At 43.7% G+C, this 18,617-nt stretch overlaps 1 protein-coding gene across 9 annotated transcripts in view; it reads left to right on the top strand.

Annotated features, from left to right (window-relative positions):
• RBFOX2 (RNA binding fox-1 homolog 2) overlaps positions 1 to 18,617 on the top strand; it is a 257,476-nt gene that overhangs the window by 170,005 nt on the left and 68,854 nt on the right. For all 9 annotated transcript variants that reach the window (XM_073325006.2, XM_073325046.2, XM_073325025.2 and 6 more), the window contains one exon: positions 10,501 to 10,725. In XM_073325006.2, the coding sequence (XP_073181107.2) occupies positions 10,501 to 10,725 (225 nt within the window). The remainder of the gene's footprint in view (positions 1 to 10,500; positions 10,726 to 18,617) is intronic.

Genomic DNA, 18,617 nt, shown 5'->3' with positions numbered 1-18,617 from the left:
GCTTCCTTAATCGGTTGGTGAGCACATCTCGGGGGTCACAGGACACAAGGCCGGTGATCCGCCTTAGAGACGCACCTACACATAACTCTCTTAGAGCTCAGAGCAGTGAGGTGAGCATGCCTTCACTTTCTTCCCCTCATAAAGAACAAATTTATTTGGGTCTTGACAACATAGCATGTATGTACTACATCAACAGACAAGGGGGAGCCCGATCACATTCCCTTTGCATGGAAGCCATCTGACTATGGAATTGGTGCATACAACATTAAATACAAATCCATCGCTTCCTACCTACCAGGCTGCCACAACACTACTGCCGACGCACTCAGCAGACCCTTCTCAACAGAACACGAATGGGAACTGCAATACTTCAACAGCTCTTCTTCCTCTGGGGCACCCTGTCAATAGACCTGTTTGCCACACCCCAGAATTGAAAATGTCAGCTGTTTTGCTCCAGAGTGGGACTCGGGGCTGCATCCCTAGAAGACGCGTTCCTCATCCTGTGGAACAACTCTTTCCTCTACGCCTTCCCACCAATCCCTCTGCTACACAGTTCTTCGGAAGATCGTAGACAACAAGGCCCTGGTCATCCTGATTGCCCCGGCTTGGCCGAGACAGACGTGGTATCCTTACCTCCTGTCATCCACGGGCTCTCCCAATAGGCCAGATCTCCTTTCCCAGGACAACGGATGGGTTCTTCACTCCCAGCTCCAAAAGCTCCACCTGACAGCCTGGTTCCTTCATGGTTCCAAACCCATGAACTAGCCTGTTCCGAGCAAATCCGATACGTCCTTCTGCACAGTAGAAAAGACTCCACTTGTAAAACTTACCTGCAGAAGTGGAAGCGTTTCACCCTCTGGTGCTCACGTAATCACTTAACGCCCAATATAGTGACCCTCCCTAACATTCTAGACTACCTCCTGAGACCAAAACAGGATGGACTTTCGCTCAGCTCCATCAAAGTACACCTGGTGGTGCTTACCACCTTCCATGACCTGTTAGAAGGTTATTCACTCTTTACCCACCCCACCATAAAACAATTTCTCACAGGCCTGCAAAATCTCTGCCCTGAAATTTAGCCAATGGCAGCTACATGGATCTTAACCTCATTCTTCACGCTCTCATGAAACCTCCATTAGAGCCTTTGGCTACCTCCTCTCTTCTCCAGATGTCCATGAAGGTAGCTTTCTTAGTTGCAATAACATCAGAAAGGAGAGTAGGTGAAATAAGCATCCTGATGGCCCATCCTCCCTACACAATCTTCTCCAAAGACACAGTCACTCTGAGACCACGTCCTAAATTTCTCCCTAAGGTGGTATCCACCTTCCACCTTAACAGACCGATATACTTGCCTACTTTTTATCCCAAACCTCACAAGACTCCACACAGAGCATCCCTACATACTCTCGATGTCAGGCGAGCAATCGCCTTTTACTTGGACAGGACTAAGCCGTTTCGTAAATCTCCATGTCTCTTTGTCTCCATCATCAAAAGATCGAAAGGTACGGCTATCTCTAAACAACGTCTGTCCAAGTGGATCTCTGACTGCATCAGATCCTCATACCGTATTCAAAATATTCAACCGTCCGAAGGCATTAGAACTCATTCCACTCGAACGTTCCATTCCAATGTCCGTTGCCTTCCTACATAACGTACCCATTTCTGACATCTGTAGGGCGGCTACATGGTCACCTGAACACACGTTTGCCAAACACTGTGCTATCACACAAGATATCACGGCAGACGCCATAGTAGGCCATACAGTACTCTCTACTGTACTCACTGCTGCATCTCCAAAGTCCCACCGACCATAGTGGGTACTGCTACACATTCACCTAGAGTGGAGCACCCACAGGAACAGCACTTGAAGAAGAAAGGGAAGTTACTCACCTTGCAGTAACTGAAGTTCTTCGAGATGTGTGTCCCTGTGGGTGCTCCACTCCCCACCCACCTTCCCTCTACTTTGGAGTACTAGTATAATCACTCCACGGTAGAGAAGGAACTGAGGGGGGTGCGGGACACAGGTGCTCAGGAAGATTCCAATGAGACGGGAGATACCAACTGAGCGCCTGTGTCCCAACCAGGCACGGCTACTGAAAATCTCTGATCAACGGCGCTGGGACACATCAACACCTAGAGTGGAGCACCCACAGGGACACACATCTCGAACTTCAGTTACTGCAATATGAATAACTTCCCTTTCTTCCTCCATCAGCCCTGTTTGGCAGCAAGGGAAAAAACAGTCAACCAGAAGAGGTTTTTCCAAGACAGGAAATATGCAGCCTCAGCAGCTTGGGTGGAATTGTGGACAGTTTAATTGCAGGGTCTGTGCCCAGGTGTACTATTTTAGATTTTGATTGGGGTGGTGGGTAGCATTCCAGGGGCTACATAGCTGTCAGCCCTGGGCAGGCTCCCACTGTCATGGTTTAAGTTCAGGTGCACAAGATTAGAGCTGGATAAATGTTCGGGAATGCCCCCCTGTGTCTACTGCTAGGCTGAAGCCCCAAGTCCCCACGTGCCTGGCTTGGGTCTTCAGCCCCACCAGAAATCCTAGGGTCATCCCTGTGGGAAGCACCTCGGGACTGAAACACCCTCCTGCAGGGCTGAAGCCCTGAGCCCCCGGGACCCTCGCGGTCTGGATGTGGACCGCAGGCTGCCTATTGACTACCCCCAGACAAGGCCCCAATTTCAGGAAGAGACTGCGAGAGTTGCTGCCACCCCTGTAGTGACAGACATCAGAATCTCTGGTCTCCCTTGCTGTCATGTAGCTGTTCTTCAGCTGGCTCATACCACAAGTACTAGGTGTGCTTTCTTTGGCTTCTTTTCTTTGACAAGAGGTGAAATTCAAAAGTCTTGATTTTATTATTGGACTCCCCTGCTATGATATTTTACTTCTGAACTCATACTAAAAGGAAAGAAGGCTTTGACAGGGCAGTGTCCTGCTCCTGTCTCTTTTCAAGAAGAAACTGTTTGGAGACCTTCTTCTGGTCAACACTTCATGGCTTATTTCACCAAGGGAATTGTGTGGTCAGGTTCTGAATTAGTTTTACCCAGCTTTACTTGACCCGTAAGACCATAGTTCTGGCATTGGGTTTGAAGGGAGAGGGCACGACAATTCCTTGATCCCTATCTCATGTTTCCATTCATTCAAACCATTCAGCAGACAACATCAGTAGGTTGGAAAGCTGTCATGTGCTTGGTGCCTTCCTCTGTGGGCTTGTCTTACTAGATACATACTCTTTAGATCCAGGCTATAAATGTTTGTTCTTTACTTCTAGTCTATTCTCCCGGATAAAGAATAAAGAACAAACAATTATAGCCTGGATCATACTAGCCTTTACAAACATGTTAATTACCTCAAGTTAACAGGTAATCAGTTGCCACAAGTTTGAGTGTAGACATTACAACTGAGAAGAGTGCATTGGCTTTTGCTTGGTGGCTTGTTTTTGTTTTTTTGTTTTGTTTTGCTTGGTTTGTTGTTTTTAAATGAGGGATATAAACCCTAGTACTTCAGGACGTACGTCAACCAACCACAACCTGACAGGAGAAGGAAACTTCCTCCAAGGGCAAGTTATTCACAGAGTTTCTTGCACCTTCCTAAAGCATATGATGCTCGCTACTTTCATACAGGGTATTGGATTAGATAGACAACTGATCTGATCCAGTAGGACAATTTTTATGGGCTTCTCTACACACATAAGTTGTACTTCTTTAATTATACTGATATAGTTAAAGTGGTACAACCTCCCTAGGGTAGTCGCAGTTCAGTAGGTGTACATGTGCTTAGATCAGGATAGCTTATTCCTATACAGGAAGGGTAATGAACTGTCCTGGTGTATGGCATGGTTATACCAGTATAAATGTATTCCCCCGACGGCTTTTACTGGTATAACTATTTAAAAAAAAAAAAATTCACACAACTGACCAAAATGGTTGTACTGGTTTAAAAAAAGTGTGTAGACCAGGCCAATGTTTCTCTAGTAGCCGTGCTCCATTTCAGTGTCATGATCTTGGTTCACCACCTACTGACTGCCAAAGGAATTTACCTAATTAACATGGCAATGAAGAGTAAAGTAGTTTAGTAAATATTCAGAGGAATGTCCCCAGCTCCACATCTTTATAAGCTATTACATTTCTATAAAGGCTGATCTATATGCAGTTTTTCGCACCGATTTAACCAAATTTCCTGATGTACCAGTGTGAGCTGGTATAAGTTTCCACAAAAGGGGTTTGAGCAATTAAACTAAATCAAATTTTTAAACAGTTTTAGATAAATTGGTTAAGTGCGTGTACAAGATCTAAGTTGGGAAGGAGGTCTCTGTCTTTAGTGTTCTACTTGGCCTCCACAGAGCCACGCACTACTCTGGATCACACCTTACAAGCCAAGGGGACTGGGTTCAAGCTGCATTTAGTTACATTAATCCCATATCCTTTTTGTGCTCTGACCACTGTTTCAGTTATGTTTCTGAACAGAGCCTTAGTTTTCTTATGAGCAATGGAGGTGTTCCCTGTATCTTTATGGGAGTGGGGTCTGATATGTGTCAATGAATCAGATGCAGGAATCTGTTCATCTGTTTTGAGAGGGGAATTGGTTTGAGTCCCTGGTTGTGGATGAATTAGTGGAAGAGAGCAGAATTTTTTTCTTGGGCTGAACTCCAGGTTAAAAAGTACTGTACACTGTGTTTAAAAAAAAAAGTACCATACACTGTGTTTACTGTTTGCCAAGCTACCACTGCACTTGGAGTGCTTGTTGCTATTCGTGAACAACCCTTCCCTGTTCGGCTCGTCTGGGATGGCTGTCATCTGCAGAAGAGAGTTTGAAACACACTATTGCTGACAAGACTCTCAAGACAGTTTGTAGAGAGGATGGGTAGGCAATGCAGTTTCAGTCCATCCATTCACACCTCTCTTCCTGCTTGTAATTGTTAGGACTCTTGCATTTCTTCATGTCGTTCATACCTGGGAAGTGGGAGAATCAGTTTGCTTAAATACTGCTGTTAGAATTGTATTTACATTTTAGGAGGGAGGGAGGGCGAGGAGCCCAATCCTGGCAATTTCTATATTTGAATTGTAATTTCAGGTCTTGTTGGTGTTTCCTGTACTATGTGCAGTACTTAGAAGATTTAAAGTGTTCTGTACATGCTAAGAATTAGTAGTAGTAAAATAGTGGAACAAGTATTAAGAGGTGAAACTCGCTGAACATCTAGATGATAACAGGACAATAATAAAACTCACAGATAGCGTAATAGGAGGTATTACGAGCACTAGTGAGGACAGAGAAATAATACAAAGGGATCCACGAAGGTTAGAAATATGGGCAGAGAATAATGAGATCAGGCAGGAAATGTGCAAGTGAATACATCTGGAGAAAAATAATCTGAAATACAAATATTCAGTGGGAGGGAGAAACCTGGATAAGAATACTGGTGAAAGATAGTAGGAAACATCAAATTTAAAATGCGTTGGCAATAGTGTGGCAGCAAATATGGTTTTGAACTGAATTACTTGGACGTGAAGTCAAAAAGCAGGGTGGTGATAGTCCCCTCTAAATTGCTCTGGGACAACTTCATCTGGTGTACTGTATTCAGCACCAGAAATTGATTGAAAAATTTGGGAAGTTCAGAGAGGATGATAATGATCATAGTTGGATTTATGAGGCAAGATTAAGAGCTAAATATATATGTGTTGTCTAAGCATCCACTAAGAGGCTAGAAGGAACATACTATTTTCACCCTTAAAATGTTTGTAAGTGACTAAAAGTGGGAAGCGTATTTATTTAGGATGGTACAAGTGGATGAACGTGTAAGATAGGAAGAAAGGAATAAAATGAAATTAAAAGGGAAACAACTTCTGAAAATGAGATTGTTAGGTTTGCAGGATAGTCTTTTTGGGTCATTTTAAAACAAGATTAAATAAAACAATAGAATATGTCCTGCAGGGAACAATCCTGCATTATCAAGAGGATAGACTGTGTGACCTAATAGGTCTTATTCATAGAATCCTAGAAATGAAGGGCTGGAAGGGAACTTGAGAAGTCAAGTCTGGGTCCCTACGCAGTGGCAGGACCAAGTTAACCTAGACCATCCCTGACGGATGTTTGTCCAACTTGTTTTTAAAAGCTTTCTAATTAGCATTTTGTTCTCAGTGTTAGAGATATTGTCAACTTGAAAGCTAGTCAGTTAAAAATAAATAAGTAAGTAGTTTTAGATCAGTGATTCCCAAACTGGGGTTTGTGAACCCTTGGGGGTTGGCGAAATGTTACAGGGGGTTCTCTGGAAAGAATTCCCTAATGACGGACAGAGCCGTCCTAGGGACCCTGGGCAGCATGGGGCCAGCAGCCTGGAGCCCCTGGACTTCCAAGAGCTAAGCAGATCAAAACAAGCATATCTATCACACTGAGGAGATTTAAACTTCAAGACTCCTTATAAGAAATGGAAAGGGAGGTAGATATTTTTTGCTGTTTTTAAATTAAATAGGCAGCTAGTATTGTTTTTAAAATTATTATGAAGAACAAGTTTAAGCTTTGTTGTAATGCTGTGCGTTGTTTGCCTGGACTGCTCAAGACCTGAATGCTTGTGTAGGAGGAACTCTTTAAGTTGGCTTCTTAAATACCTTCATGCTGTTTCACATCAGATACTCCTTGATGAAACACAGGAGCTTTGTCTTATAACAGGCTTCTTCATAGTGATAAAAGCTACGAAAGTGAGATCTTGGAAGAGTGTTGCCGTTTTCATAATGTAATAAAATACTGTAATGATAAATCATAATTGATAAATAGTATGTAATAAGCATGTCATAAAAACAAATTTTATATTTCCAAGGTCCCTGCTTTTATAATTTATGCTCAGGTAAAGGAGAAAATCCCAGGAAATATTCATTTTTAGGAGGGGCTTCGCGAGACACAACATTTTAGTGAAAGGGGTTCACAGGTTGTTAAAGTTTGGGAACGACTGTTTTAGATACTGCGCCTTCCCCGGAGTCCTGCTGCCAGTTTTTGTAGTTTTACAATCACAGTTTCCTATTTTGTTCCTATTTTAAAAATGGAAAAACCTACACAGTCATGGGGAACTGACTTACATTAAAACTAACTATAGACAAACAGCTGTCAAACGGACAAGGAAAATAAACTGAAAAAATATTAAAATGATTTTTCTCTAAACTTTCAGTTATAATAATCAGAGATGTCTCTCTCAATGATAAGTTTAAAAAATTCTAGACAGAAACATAATTAAGTTGATGGTGTTTCTTTAAAATCTTCATTTAAAAATAAAGTCTTCAGGCCTGTCCTTCCTTCAAAAAACTAAACTTATTTATTGTATTAGTTTAGATTCACTTAAAGGTTCAAAGACAGGGAACTTGTCAGGGTAAGGGAAGCAATTGGATAGAAATTAAAGCATGGTGGGGCTACCACTCTTCTGGGCTTTTTGGGGAAACCTTGCATTGCACAGATGATGCATTGAGTGAGTCTACACTGGAAATAATTGCAGCTACAGTAACTCCTCGCTTAACATTGTAGTTATGTTCCTGAAAAATGCACTTTAAGCGAAAAGATGTTCAGCGAATCCAATTTCCCCCATAAGAATTAATGTAAATAGGGGCGGGGTTAGGTTCCAGGGAAATTTTTTTCACCAGACCAAAAACTGTTTTATTTTTGTATAAAAATAAAATATACTTTTTGTCTGGTGAAAAAAATTTCCCTGAAACCTCCCCCCCCCCCATTTACATTAATATAATATATATACACACACACACAGAGTATAAGTTTTAAACAAACAGTTTAATACTGTACATCGCAATGATGATTGTGAAGCTTGGTTAAGGTGGTGGAGTCAGAGAGTGGAAGAGGGTGGGATATTTCCCAGGGAATGCCTTACTGCTAAACGATGAACTAGCACTTGGCTGAGCCCTCAAGGGTTAACACGTTGTTAATGTAGCCTTACACTCTACAAGGCAGCACGAATGGAGGGAGGGGAGGCAGCATGGCAGACAGAGACACACACCCTGTGTGTGGGGGAGAGAGAGAGAGAGAGAGATGTGCCTTGCCCCTTTAAGTACACTGACCCCATTCTAAGTACATTGCCTTTAAAAAAAAAATCAGGAAGTTGAGACAGCAGCTGGGGCAGCAAGCTCCCTGTCCTGTCCCCACCCTGCTCTATATGGAGAAGGGGTAAGGGGGGCAGGAGTAGGTGGGAGGGGGACACCCTGACATTAGCCCTCCTCTTCCCCCTCCCCTGCACAGCAAGCAGGAGGCTCCCAGGAGCAATACATGGCAGTGGGGGGAGGGACAGCTGAACTGCCAGCAATTGGTAGCCTGCTGGGCGGCTGCTGCACAGAGAACTTAGGGGAGCAGGGAGCTGATGGGGGGCTGCCGGCCCACCCTGGTTCCAAGCCCCCACCAGCTAGCTCCAACCGGCCACTCTTCCTGCAAGCAGCGGGCAAAGCAGGCGGCTGCCAAACAACGTTATAAGGGAGCGTTGCGCAACTTTAAACGAGCATGTTCCCTACTTGATCCGCAAGGTCACAACGAAAGGGACATGAGGAGTGACTGTATATTCCAGTAGCTGCCAGCGGTGGTGCAGCCATTTTCACGACATGGTGGTAAAAATGTCTGCGTCTGTGAATTTAACAGTGCTGCTGACAGTTGCTGAAACACGACTACTGATTTTTCTTCCTTTGATAAGGGTTCCAAGTTCTGTTTCTGCAAGCAGCAGTGTTTAATATGCAGCTTTGTGTAGGGACTGGACTTCAGTAAGTGAAACGGGCGGTGTGGTTTCATAGGGTCCGTGGCTGCAGCTCTGCACTGCTGAATGGTGTTGAATTCCCTTTCCTCACCTTCTTGCCAGCTACAGGCGTGCATGATCATCTGGTCCGCAGGGGACACAGGCCAGATATGCTAGTGTCAGAACAAGTTTGAGATTCAGCCAATGTCTGAATGACCTGTGTTGGCTGGAGCTGCATTGAATTTCATTGTTTCATTCGCTCTGGAAGGGAGCTGCAGGCACTTTGATAACTGGATTGAAAGATTTGTCCAGTTTCAGCGGAGCTCCCTTCAGTGTCTCTCTATTCTCTGCTGAACGACTACGATGTAATTTCCTGCAGCAATTACCCCTTGGTGAATCCCTTCCCAGCAGAGATCCCTTTGCCTCATTTGGGGACAAGACTGTTTTCCCTTTTGTCCGTTGATGTAAGCACACCGATATTACAACAGGCTCCACTACCTCAGGGTGTTGTGGGAGGAGGGCCCATGTCTGGAGTAGCAGGTGAAACTTAAAATCGGGATTACAGTACAGTGGTGAGCAACCTCCTAGCCTGAGAATATTCCTTGGCTTTCTCTGGTGGGGTGATGGGTGCAATAGAAACAGAGCAATAGTCCAGTCTTCTAAGGTCAGAGAGACTTGAATGTCATGGGCCATTCTTCCTTTACCCCAGGTGACTGAATTCTTCCAGCCATGCTTCCCTCCCTTCCCTGAGGGCATATAGATGGGCCCTGACAGTTGGGCAGAGTGGCTATAACGATGATTTTGGAAGTGCTAGGACCCTCTGGAGGCATGGCAGTGTGGGATTTTTACCCTTTTTGGGATACCTTTCGTCTGGTGGAGTATCTGTTTAATAGACAACCAGTTGGCATCAAATGGTGCCAAAAGCTGCTAAAAAGCCAATTGTCCTAGCACAGAAATCTCTGTGGGATGCCCTGAGTTGAGGGAGGAGTATAATTAACGTCTTGTTTGAAGGTAGTGATGCTAATGCTTGGGAGAGAGCAAGTGCTGCAAGCCTGTATTCTCAATTCTCAGTTCCCCATGGCTCCTGTCTGTCTTCTGAGGAGTAGGCAAGAAGCATGAATTCCAGTAATTGGGTATCTGGGTAATCTGTTTTGCACAGATCTGTCCTGGAAAACAGATCTCTGCTCTCTTTTACTAGAGTATAATAGCAAGGAATACTGCCCTAAGCAGAGGTACTTGGGGGCAGTGCCATGAGGATGCTGTTTATCACAAGAAATATCTTAATGGTTAGAGGACTGGGAGAAGTGGGATGTGCCAGCCAAGTACACTAGCATTTTATAGGGGTGTTAGGACCAATGTCACCCGCACTGGAATGCTGGGAGCACTCAGGAAAAGTCAGAAAGAGAATTCTATTCTGTAATTTGGGCCTGAGGAGGAGATGCAAGCCAGTCAGGCCCCGGAGATACACCTTACATGACTTAGGGGATCCTGTGATATTTCAAGGGTGTGTAGGTCCTGAGCCGCAAATATGGCCCCTTCATTCCTGTCCAGTATCCTCAAAGCTGCCAAAGCAAACTTAAAATGAGAATCTGTGCTCTCTGGGGAGGAGTGTTCCTTCTGTATAAAATGCAATAGAGGACTTGTTTGGGTGGTAGTGTAGTGACAATGAATGAGATACTGAGCTGGGCTGGATTGGACCCCTGTTTGCTCTTCTTAGATTGGACTGCTGGTCCATCATTTGTAGCATATTAAATCCATTTTCTCCTTTCCCCTTCTCCAGGGTAACCAGGAGCCAACAGCCACTCCTGATGCAATGGTCCAGCCATTCACCACAATCCCGTTCCCACCACCCCCACAGAATGGGATCCCCACAGAGTATGGGGTGCCACACACTCAGGACTATGCAGGCCAGACCAGCGAGCACAATCTGACACTCTACGGAAGTACGCAGGCGCATGGAGAGCAGAGCACGAATACGCCCAGCACGCAGAATGGATCTCTTACGGTATGCACAGCCAGTTGCAGAGTGGGAAAACCAATACAGTGCCATTCGTACAGTTCGTTTCCTGAAACTGTTTTAGGTTAGATTACCTGATAGCTCTCTCCCATTCCTAATGTCTCATAAGTGCGTAGGTAATGTTGCTCTTGTATCAGAGGTAGGCCGCTTGTATCCCAAAAGTGAGAGAATTATGAAAGCCCCGTGGCTTTCACATCCCAGTGCAATGCTCCTACCTTCTTTCCCCCTTGGATATACTCTCTTGATAAATATGTGTTTGTGAAGAGAGAAATATCCCCTCTGTCGCAACAAGGAGTAGCGATAGTTTATGGTGGCGTTCTTAAATGTTGTGACTGAACTGTAGACTAGAACAGTAATTTAGGGATGTCCAGCTTTTACAAAGATGTTAACTACTTTGAGTTAATCTGCAATCAAATTATAAAAAAAAAAAAAAAAAAAAACGGAGTGAAAACAAGCCTTAAAAAGCTGAAATTATAGATAGGATTATAATTAGTAGATACAGATGAATTATCCCAGTTCAGGGAGGTGGTAGAGTGGGGAGACGTTTTGGCTTTTTGAAGATGACCGTGTGAATGGGGGGTGCAGGGGGGCAGACCTAGGCAGGAGACAAGCTTTGGCTGCTATGCAGCCATTTACTGAACAAAGACTTTCACAGTCTTCTTTGTTCACTTTCATCTTCCCATAGCCTGCAACTGGAACTGGACAACATGCTGGCAGATTATCCCAGGGAAAGCTTTATCCATCCCTTAAGCCACTTGTTAAGATTTAACTTCCTAATAAAGAGCCTTATGGTTAGAGCCTACAGTGCAAAGGGATGGATTTAATCTGCTAATGCTTTCAGTTTTCCTTGTAGTTAGGTGCTTGGCTGCTAGAGATCATTTTTTCTCCCTATAAGTACGGAGTGAATTTAGTCTCAGTGATTGGAAGGGCTGATATAGTGCCAGCTCAAGTGTGTACGGATGCGCAGCGTGTAGCACCCTTCTCTCTGGGATGGGCCATGACTGCCCTGTTCACAGCACTAGTCTTGACCTTGGGAGGTGCTTCGAGCTATGGTGTTCACAAGATGAATGGATTGTCTTTCACAACTATGCAGAAGGAAAGGGTATAAGCCTGGTAAAGTACATTGACCATGCTTTCAATTCACTTCAGACACCTTACTAAGTCACAGGGCAATGCAATCCTAGTCCATGACAGATCATGACTGGAAATGGAACCCAAGGCTGATGCAAGCAAGTGCAGAGCCATGTAAGTAGCATTATGACACTGAGCTGTCTGTCCCATCTCCCACCCATCCAGTGAACACAACACAGGAACTGGGATTTTAGTTTCCTGCCTGGCAATGCAGAGCAATACTAAGCACTACCAGCTCAGTGATGGAGCTGGATGTTGGGAATAGAACCTAGGTCTCCTGCGTGGCAGTGCAGAGTGCTTCCTTGTTCGTCTGCTTTTTCCACGTGTTTATGTAGTTCCTATCTTTGTCCAGACATTAAGAATGTTTTTTTTAAAATGGAAATGAATAATGTGAGCCTTGACCCTGGACGTAAGCTGCTGCCAACCCTCCTGTTCCTATTCCATATTAGGAACCATCTCCACTGCATTGCGGGGAAGAGCTCTGCGTTTCATTGACTAATACAAGCTCCAGAGAGCCAAAAGAACAAGAATAGGAGTCCGCATATGTGCTCTGGCAGGGTGAGACAGTGGTACTTAGTAGCCTATGAGGAGAGAATAGAAGCTCGCGTGGGAAGGAGTGTGTTGCTGGGTGCCTGCTGTGAGTGGGAGAATTGTTGTCAGGAGTCTGTGGAGAGCTTAGACAATAGGTTGGCTAGCATGTAACTTTTCTACCAACTACTGGGAACAGTAGGCATGTCTGCTCTAACTATTTAACATAGTTAAAGGTGTGCAAGTGAACACTGTGAAGTAGTAGAGTGCACAGAACTGGAGCGGGCCAGGAACGGGTAAAGGTAAATTCCTTCAAGAAAACACATGAACACATTAGTGGTGGCAGTTTTGGCCAGAATTATTTAACCTGAAAGGATTCCAGTTGGTGGTAAGCCACTGTGTGTGTTTCATGGAAATCCAAAGGGAGTGAACAAAGTAGCTGAGGGCTTTCCTAGCCTGTCTTACATGCTTTGGGCCTTGAATCTTTCTGCACTTATCCCTTTCTATCCCTCTAGTGGAATCTTAGTATGAAGCTCTTTTGATTCCATGGAATATAGGCCTTGGGGTATATTTGCTTTTAGCTTTACTCTTTATTCAACACACTGAGCAGTCATGTGGGAACCAAGGAAAACTCACTGTATTGTGTTGTAAGTAGGAGGCTTAGTTACTCAGGCCGAAGGTGGGTGTTAGAATACAACACACCAGGTAGATGATACTACCTTTCTGAATACACCCATAACTGGCACTGTCCATCACATGTGCCAGTTATTACATACATACTTGTGTGTGTATGTTGCATGTGTGCACTCATTTGTCACACACAGGTTCTCCCTCTTTCTAATCCTGTCTTCTGGCCCATGGGACTCTACTAACCTAATACTGTGTAAAGTTGTCTTAGGGCCTCTAATGCTCTCCTCTTGCTACAGCAGTCAACAAGAGCAGCTGCCCTCACGTGTGTGCAAGTGAGATCCCAAACCCAACAGGCCTGCAGATTCCCCTGCTGTTGTGATCTTAAGCCTGGAATCCCAGGGGCATTTCAGGAATTCCTTTAACCAGAGAAAAGAGACCTTTCCCTACTTTTAAGATCAGAGTTTATGCTGATGTCCATTTGGTACAGTACACAGTCAGTTAGCAAAAAGGGGATGGGAGGAAGAGCTTAGAATTCCTGCTTTTCAGCCTGGCAGATGCTGAGGTTTTTGCAGAAATGTTAAACTGAGAAGACAGGGTGTCATTTCTGAATTGGTTTTGGATGGGTTACATCTGACTGATAACAAGCCTGTGCGACAGTGTAATGAGTTCATCCAGTTTCGTCTCTTATGAGCTAGTCAGGCTCTGGCACACAAGCCAGACAGGCTGATGTGAGGATGCTGACAGTGGCAAAGTGAGTTAATTTAACACAGTCTGGACACCTGAGTTCAAATGTTAGCTCTGGTTGCAAATGAAATAAACTTCATGAGTCAAGGTCCGCTCCAGACTGGACATTTCTCTACATCGGGGTAATCAGTTATTTTTTGTCAAGGTCCAGATTTCTTGGTCCGGGTATAGTCAAGGTCCGGACTCCAGAGAAAAGAATAAGTAAACTACAAATATTTTGGGGTTCTTTTAAAAGTGTCTGGCGGTTCGGGTTTGGCCTGTGGTCTTCCTATTGACTACTCCTGCTCTACGTTATAAAAACAACGCACATTCTGGCATGATTGTTTTGTCAGCCAAGGAGAAACCTGGGACTTAAATAATATTTATGGCTATAGGTCAGGATTGAGAAGCACAGAAATAGAACTGTGGATGGAGGAACTTGCACATTAATTGCTCATATTATGCTTGAGTTTAATTTGTGGTATTGGCCCCTCACTTATTGAGGATCAGACTTCATGTGCTGGGCTGTGTTTCTTGCCCAGTACTTGGGGTTATGAGTCTATTTCCAAAGCAGCTGGCCTTTCTTCCCAAACTATGCCCAAAGCAGAGTTGAGAGAGCTGGATCAAAAATTGACAGGGACATCAGTTCAAACGTGGCTTAGCAAAACAACCTGCAGCAGAAGTCTTTTTCCCTGACTGATACCTTGCATCTCAGTTTGTCAGTGGTATGACTCTTGAGTTTTTATCAGTTTACAGAGGTAGACATAAAACAACCTGAGGACTCTCAATCTGAGACAGCCCAAGGTGGAGAGACTTATTTAGAGGAATGATTGACCATCTAGTGAACTAAAATGGCTTTCTTGACAGTAGAAAACAAGAGGATTTCCCTATAAGGTGAATAAAACTGATGAAAGAAGCCAGCTGAATAGTGGGAAGAAGGTGTGTGTGTGTCTCTGTGTAAAACTCTATATCTAGAGGTATAGCTGTACAGACATAGACATATGTAAATCACTTTATATGAATGTTCCTGATGCAGCCTCATAAATGGCAGGTGTTGAGAGCTTGCCTTTCGCATTATATCATGAACCTGTACAATACAAAATCTCATTGCAGAGAGCAGTGTCTGAGATAAGTCTCTGATGTACTGTCACTTAAACACATTTAGTAAATGCAGCACATCTTCCAAAGGAATACAGATGTCCTTTTTTTATTGGCGAATGAGGAATCACATTCACAGTGGGATCCATGTACCCTAGTCAGTGTGAATGGTGAGATTGGGACTATACTTTCAAATTTCTGGGTGTATTATATGCATCTAAATGCAACATATATGCAACATATGTTTTTGAATGTGCAAGGTTTTCCTAGGACAGGGTGTTCCCAAACTTTTTTTTATAGCATGAACTGCATCTTAACAGAAGGATTGGCCCAGGGATGTCTCCTCTCTGATTTGCTGTTGTATAGATTGCCCCCTCTCCCTCAAATAATAATGGAAAATCCCTATGGTAACTACAGCAATTGTGTACCTAGGAAATTTAATATTAAGGAAGTATGTAATGTTTACTTTTAGGTGTCTCTTAATGCAGTTTAACAGGTGGAGGAGAAGCCATCACTATGTGACCGAACAGCTCTCTGTGGACCACTCCATGGTCCACAGTTTGGAAACCATTGGGCAACTAAATATGAAATTTTGAATTTGAGAGCATGGTCTGACCATGAAACAGATTAGTTCAGTTTTCCACACTTACAAACCACTGTTTAATGTCTAAGCATGGCAGCTGTTCGCCACCACCTTCTCTGGCTTGTGTGCCAAAACCTCCCTATTTGATAAAAGATGCATTTGGTCCCAAGAGACTTTCATGAAGGTTCTGGCTTGGTGGCCATCAAAACAATCCTGTCTGGACGCTGCATGTCATCGTTGCATAGAAAAACATTTAATACATTCAGAGATTCCAAGGCCAGAAAGGACCCTTTGTAATCAGCTGGTCTGGCCTCTGGTATAACACAGGCCACAGAATTTCCCAAAATAATTCCTTTCTTATTATATTCCTAGCATGTTCTGAGTTGCATTTAGACATCCATATTGCCGTCTCTGGAAATTGGGCTCCCTATTTTTAAGGTAAAGAATACAAATGGAAATGGATTTGTTAATTTTAAAAATGAAATTTAGTGCTGTTGAAAAGTGCCAATTGGCACTGGAAGTCCTCTGTCTTCAGAACAGGTACAGCATGGGCAATGACCATTCAAGTTCCCACATCCACTGCCCATGACTGTGTATTCAACCTTAACTCGGAGGAACAAACTATAGGAGTGAGGGGGATTCAGTGTCCATGGCCCTTTTAAGTCCTTAACCCGTACCTCTACTTAAACTGCTTCCTAGGGTGTCTGTTATGATGGTAGCTTTTGTGATGTGAACCTATTGGAAGCTGGACTGAAACCCCTCCATCCTCACCCCACCCCCCAAAAACCTCAACAAGCAACTTTCCATTTCTGTAGGTACATAGCCATCAAATAGTAGTGAATTTCAGTCACCGCCTTCAGTCATTCCGCAAGCTGTTTCCTGGTCTGTGGCCAGACTATAACTAGTGGAGTCAAAAAATGCTATAGCTCAACTCCAAAGCTCATAAGCCAATCTAGTTCCCCTCTGAATACAGGCATTAATAGTTTACATTTTTCTGTCTGTTTTGTAAATAGACTGTACCCACAGTCTACCCTTGTTCTTGGGCTACACAGCATTCTGGATCTTCTATTTCCAAACGTTTTAATTTTCCATAACTTGCATCTGAAGAAGCAAGTGAGGGAGAGAAACAAACTGTACTTCGTATTTATAGTTTCTGTGCTGGCTGATCTCTTTGCTGTTGTCAAAAGAACAGCAGTACTTGTGGCACCTTAGAGACTAACAAATTTATTAGAGCATAAGCTTTTGTGGGCTACACCCCACTTCATCGGATGCATAGAATGGAATATATAGTAAGAAGATAGATAGATATAGATAGATACACATACAGAAAAGGTGGAAGTTGCCATACAAACTGTAAGAGGCTAATTAATTAAGATGAGCTATTATCAGCAGGAGAGAGAATTTTTTGTAGTGATAATCAAGATGGCCCATTTAGACAGTTAACAAGCCGATGTGAGGAGGATACTTAACATAGGGAAATAGATTCAATATGTGTAATGACCCAGCCACTCCCAGTCTCTATTCAAACCCAAGTTAATGGTATCTAGTTTGCATATTAATTCAAGCTTAGCAGTTTCTCGTTAGTCTGTTTTTGAAGCTTTTCTGTTGCAAAATTGCCACCCTTAAATCTTTTACTGAGTGGCCAGAGAGGTTGAAGTGTTCTCCTACTGGTTTTTGAATGTTATGATTCCTGATGTCAGATTTTTGTCCATTTATTCTTTTGTGGAGAGACTGTCCGCTTTGGCCAATGTACATGGCAGAGGGGCATTGCTGGCACATGATGGCATATATCACATTGGTAGATGTGCAGGTGAACGAGCACCTGATGGCGTGGCTAATGTGATTAGGTCCTATGATGGTGTCACTTGAATAAATATGTGGACAGAGTTAGCATCAGGCTTTGTTGCAAGGATAGGTTCCTGGGTTAGTGTTTTTGTTGTATAGTGTGTGGTTGCTGGAGAGTATTTGCTTCAGGTTGGGGGGCTGTCTGTAAGTGAGGACTGGGTCTGTCTCCCAAGATCTGTGAGAGTGAAGGATCATTTTTCAGGATAGGTTGTAGCTCTTTGATGATGCGCTGGAGAGGTTTTATTTGGGGGCTGAAGGTGACAGCTAGTGGTGTTCTGTTATTTTCTTTGTTGGGCCTGTCCTGTAGTAGGTGACTTCTGGGTACTCTTCTGGCTCTGTCAATCCGTGTTTTCACTTCAGCAGGTGGATTTTGTAGACTGTTGGCAGTCTCACTTTGTCTGTCCACCCTATGTCTGCTCACCCAGTCAGATAAATATTCACTGTTGGCTCAAGCAGTATAGATCCCCTGCTTCGCCGAAATCTTAACTGAGACCCTAACTTGGGCATGCAGTCTGTGGAACTGGCTGCTTCAGAACAGTTTGGGACCATAAGCATAGTGCCAGGTGACTTTACCATCAATGTATGCAGTGTTGTTGTACCTGTGGTGGTCCCAGAATATTAGAGAGACAAGGTGAGTGAGATATTATTTTTTTATTGGACCAACTTTTGTTGGTGAGAGAGTCAAGCTTACACAGAGCTCAGACCTGAAGAGTCAAAAAAGGGTCACCACCTTCTCACTCTAATTACCATCAATGTAAATTACACAGACTAATGTGAGAGTGTAGGATGGGACTAAAAGCATTTTAAATTCCAGAATTTCTGCAACAGCGTAAGTCTCCTTGTTACTGCCTCCTTGCTGGCAGTTGAGATTTAAGGAACATGAAGAGACTCTGCACCCCACTGTTCTGAACTGACAACAGGTTGTAGTACGTATCTCGGACTTGAGGAGGGAGAAGTGCGGTTTCCCACTGTCAGATGTTGCTATCAGTCTAGAATGAAGTAAGTGAGAGTTAGTGCGGGGAGGAGAGATTTGGTTTGTGAAGAGTGTTTTTTATTATGTGACTCAGGGTAACTTTCTGCCATGAGTCTCTATTAAATGCTGCCTCTAAACAAGCTCCAGGTCTTTCCCTTTTATCTCCTGATGAATTAAGTCAAGGAATGACCAAAAAAAGAAAAACAAGACCTTAGGAAGCCATTTCTTCCATTTGTATTTGTGGCTGAATATATGGCAATACACAAATGTATCCAGCCAGTCCGATGCTGGCTGAAAGACTGAACCTCACTTTAGGGTCACAGATGTTAGAAATGGGAAAGAACCATTAGATTGATGAACCCATCCCCT

Source organism: Lepidochelys kempii, chromosome 1, assembly GCF_965140285.1.
Source record: "Lepidochelys kempii isolate rLepKem1 chromosome 1, rLepKem1.hap1, whole genome shotgun sequence".
In the NCBI taxonomy this organism is placed as follows: Eukaryota; Metazoa; Chordata; order Testudines; family Cheloniidae; genus Lepidochelys; species Lepidochelys kempii.
This window is presented reverse-complemented; position numbering and strand designations above follow the sequence as displayed.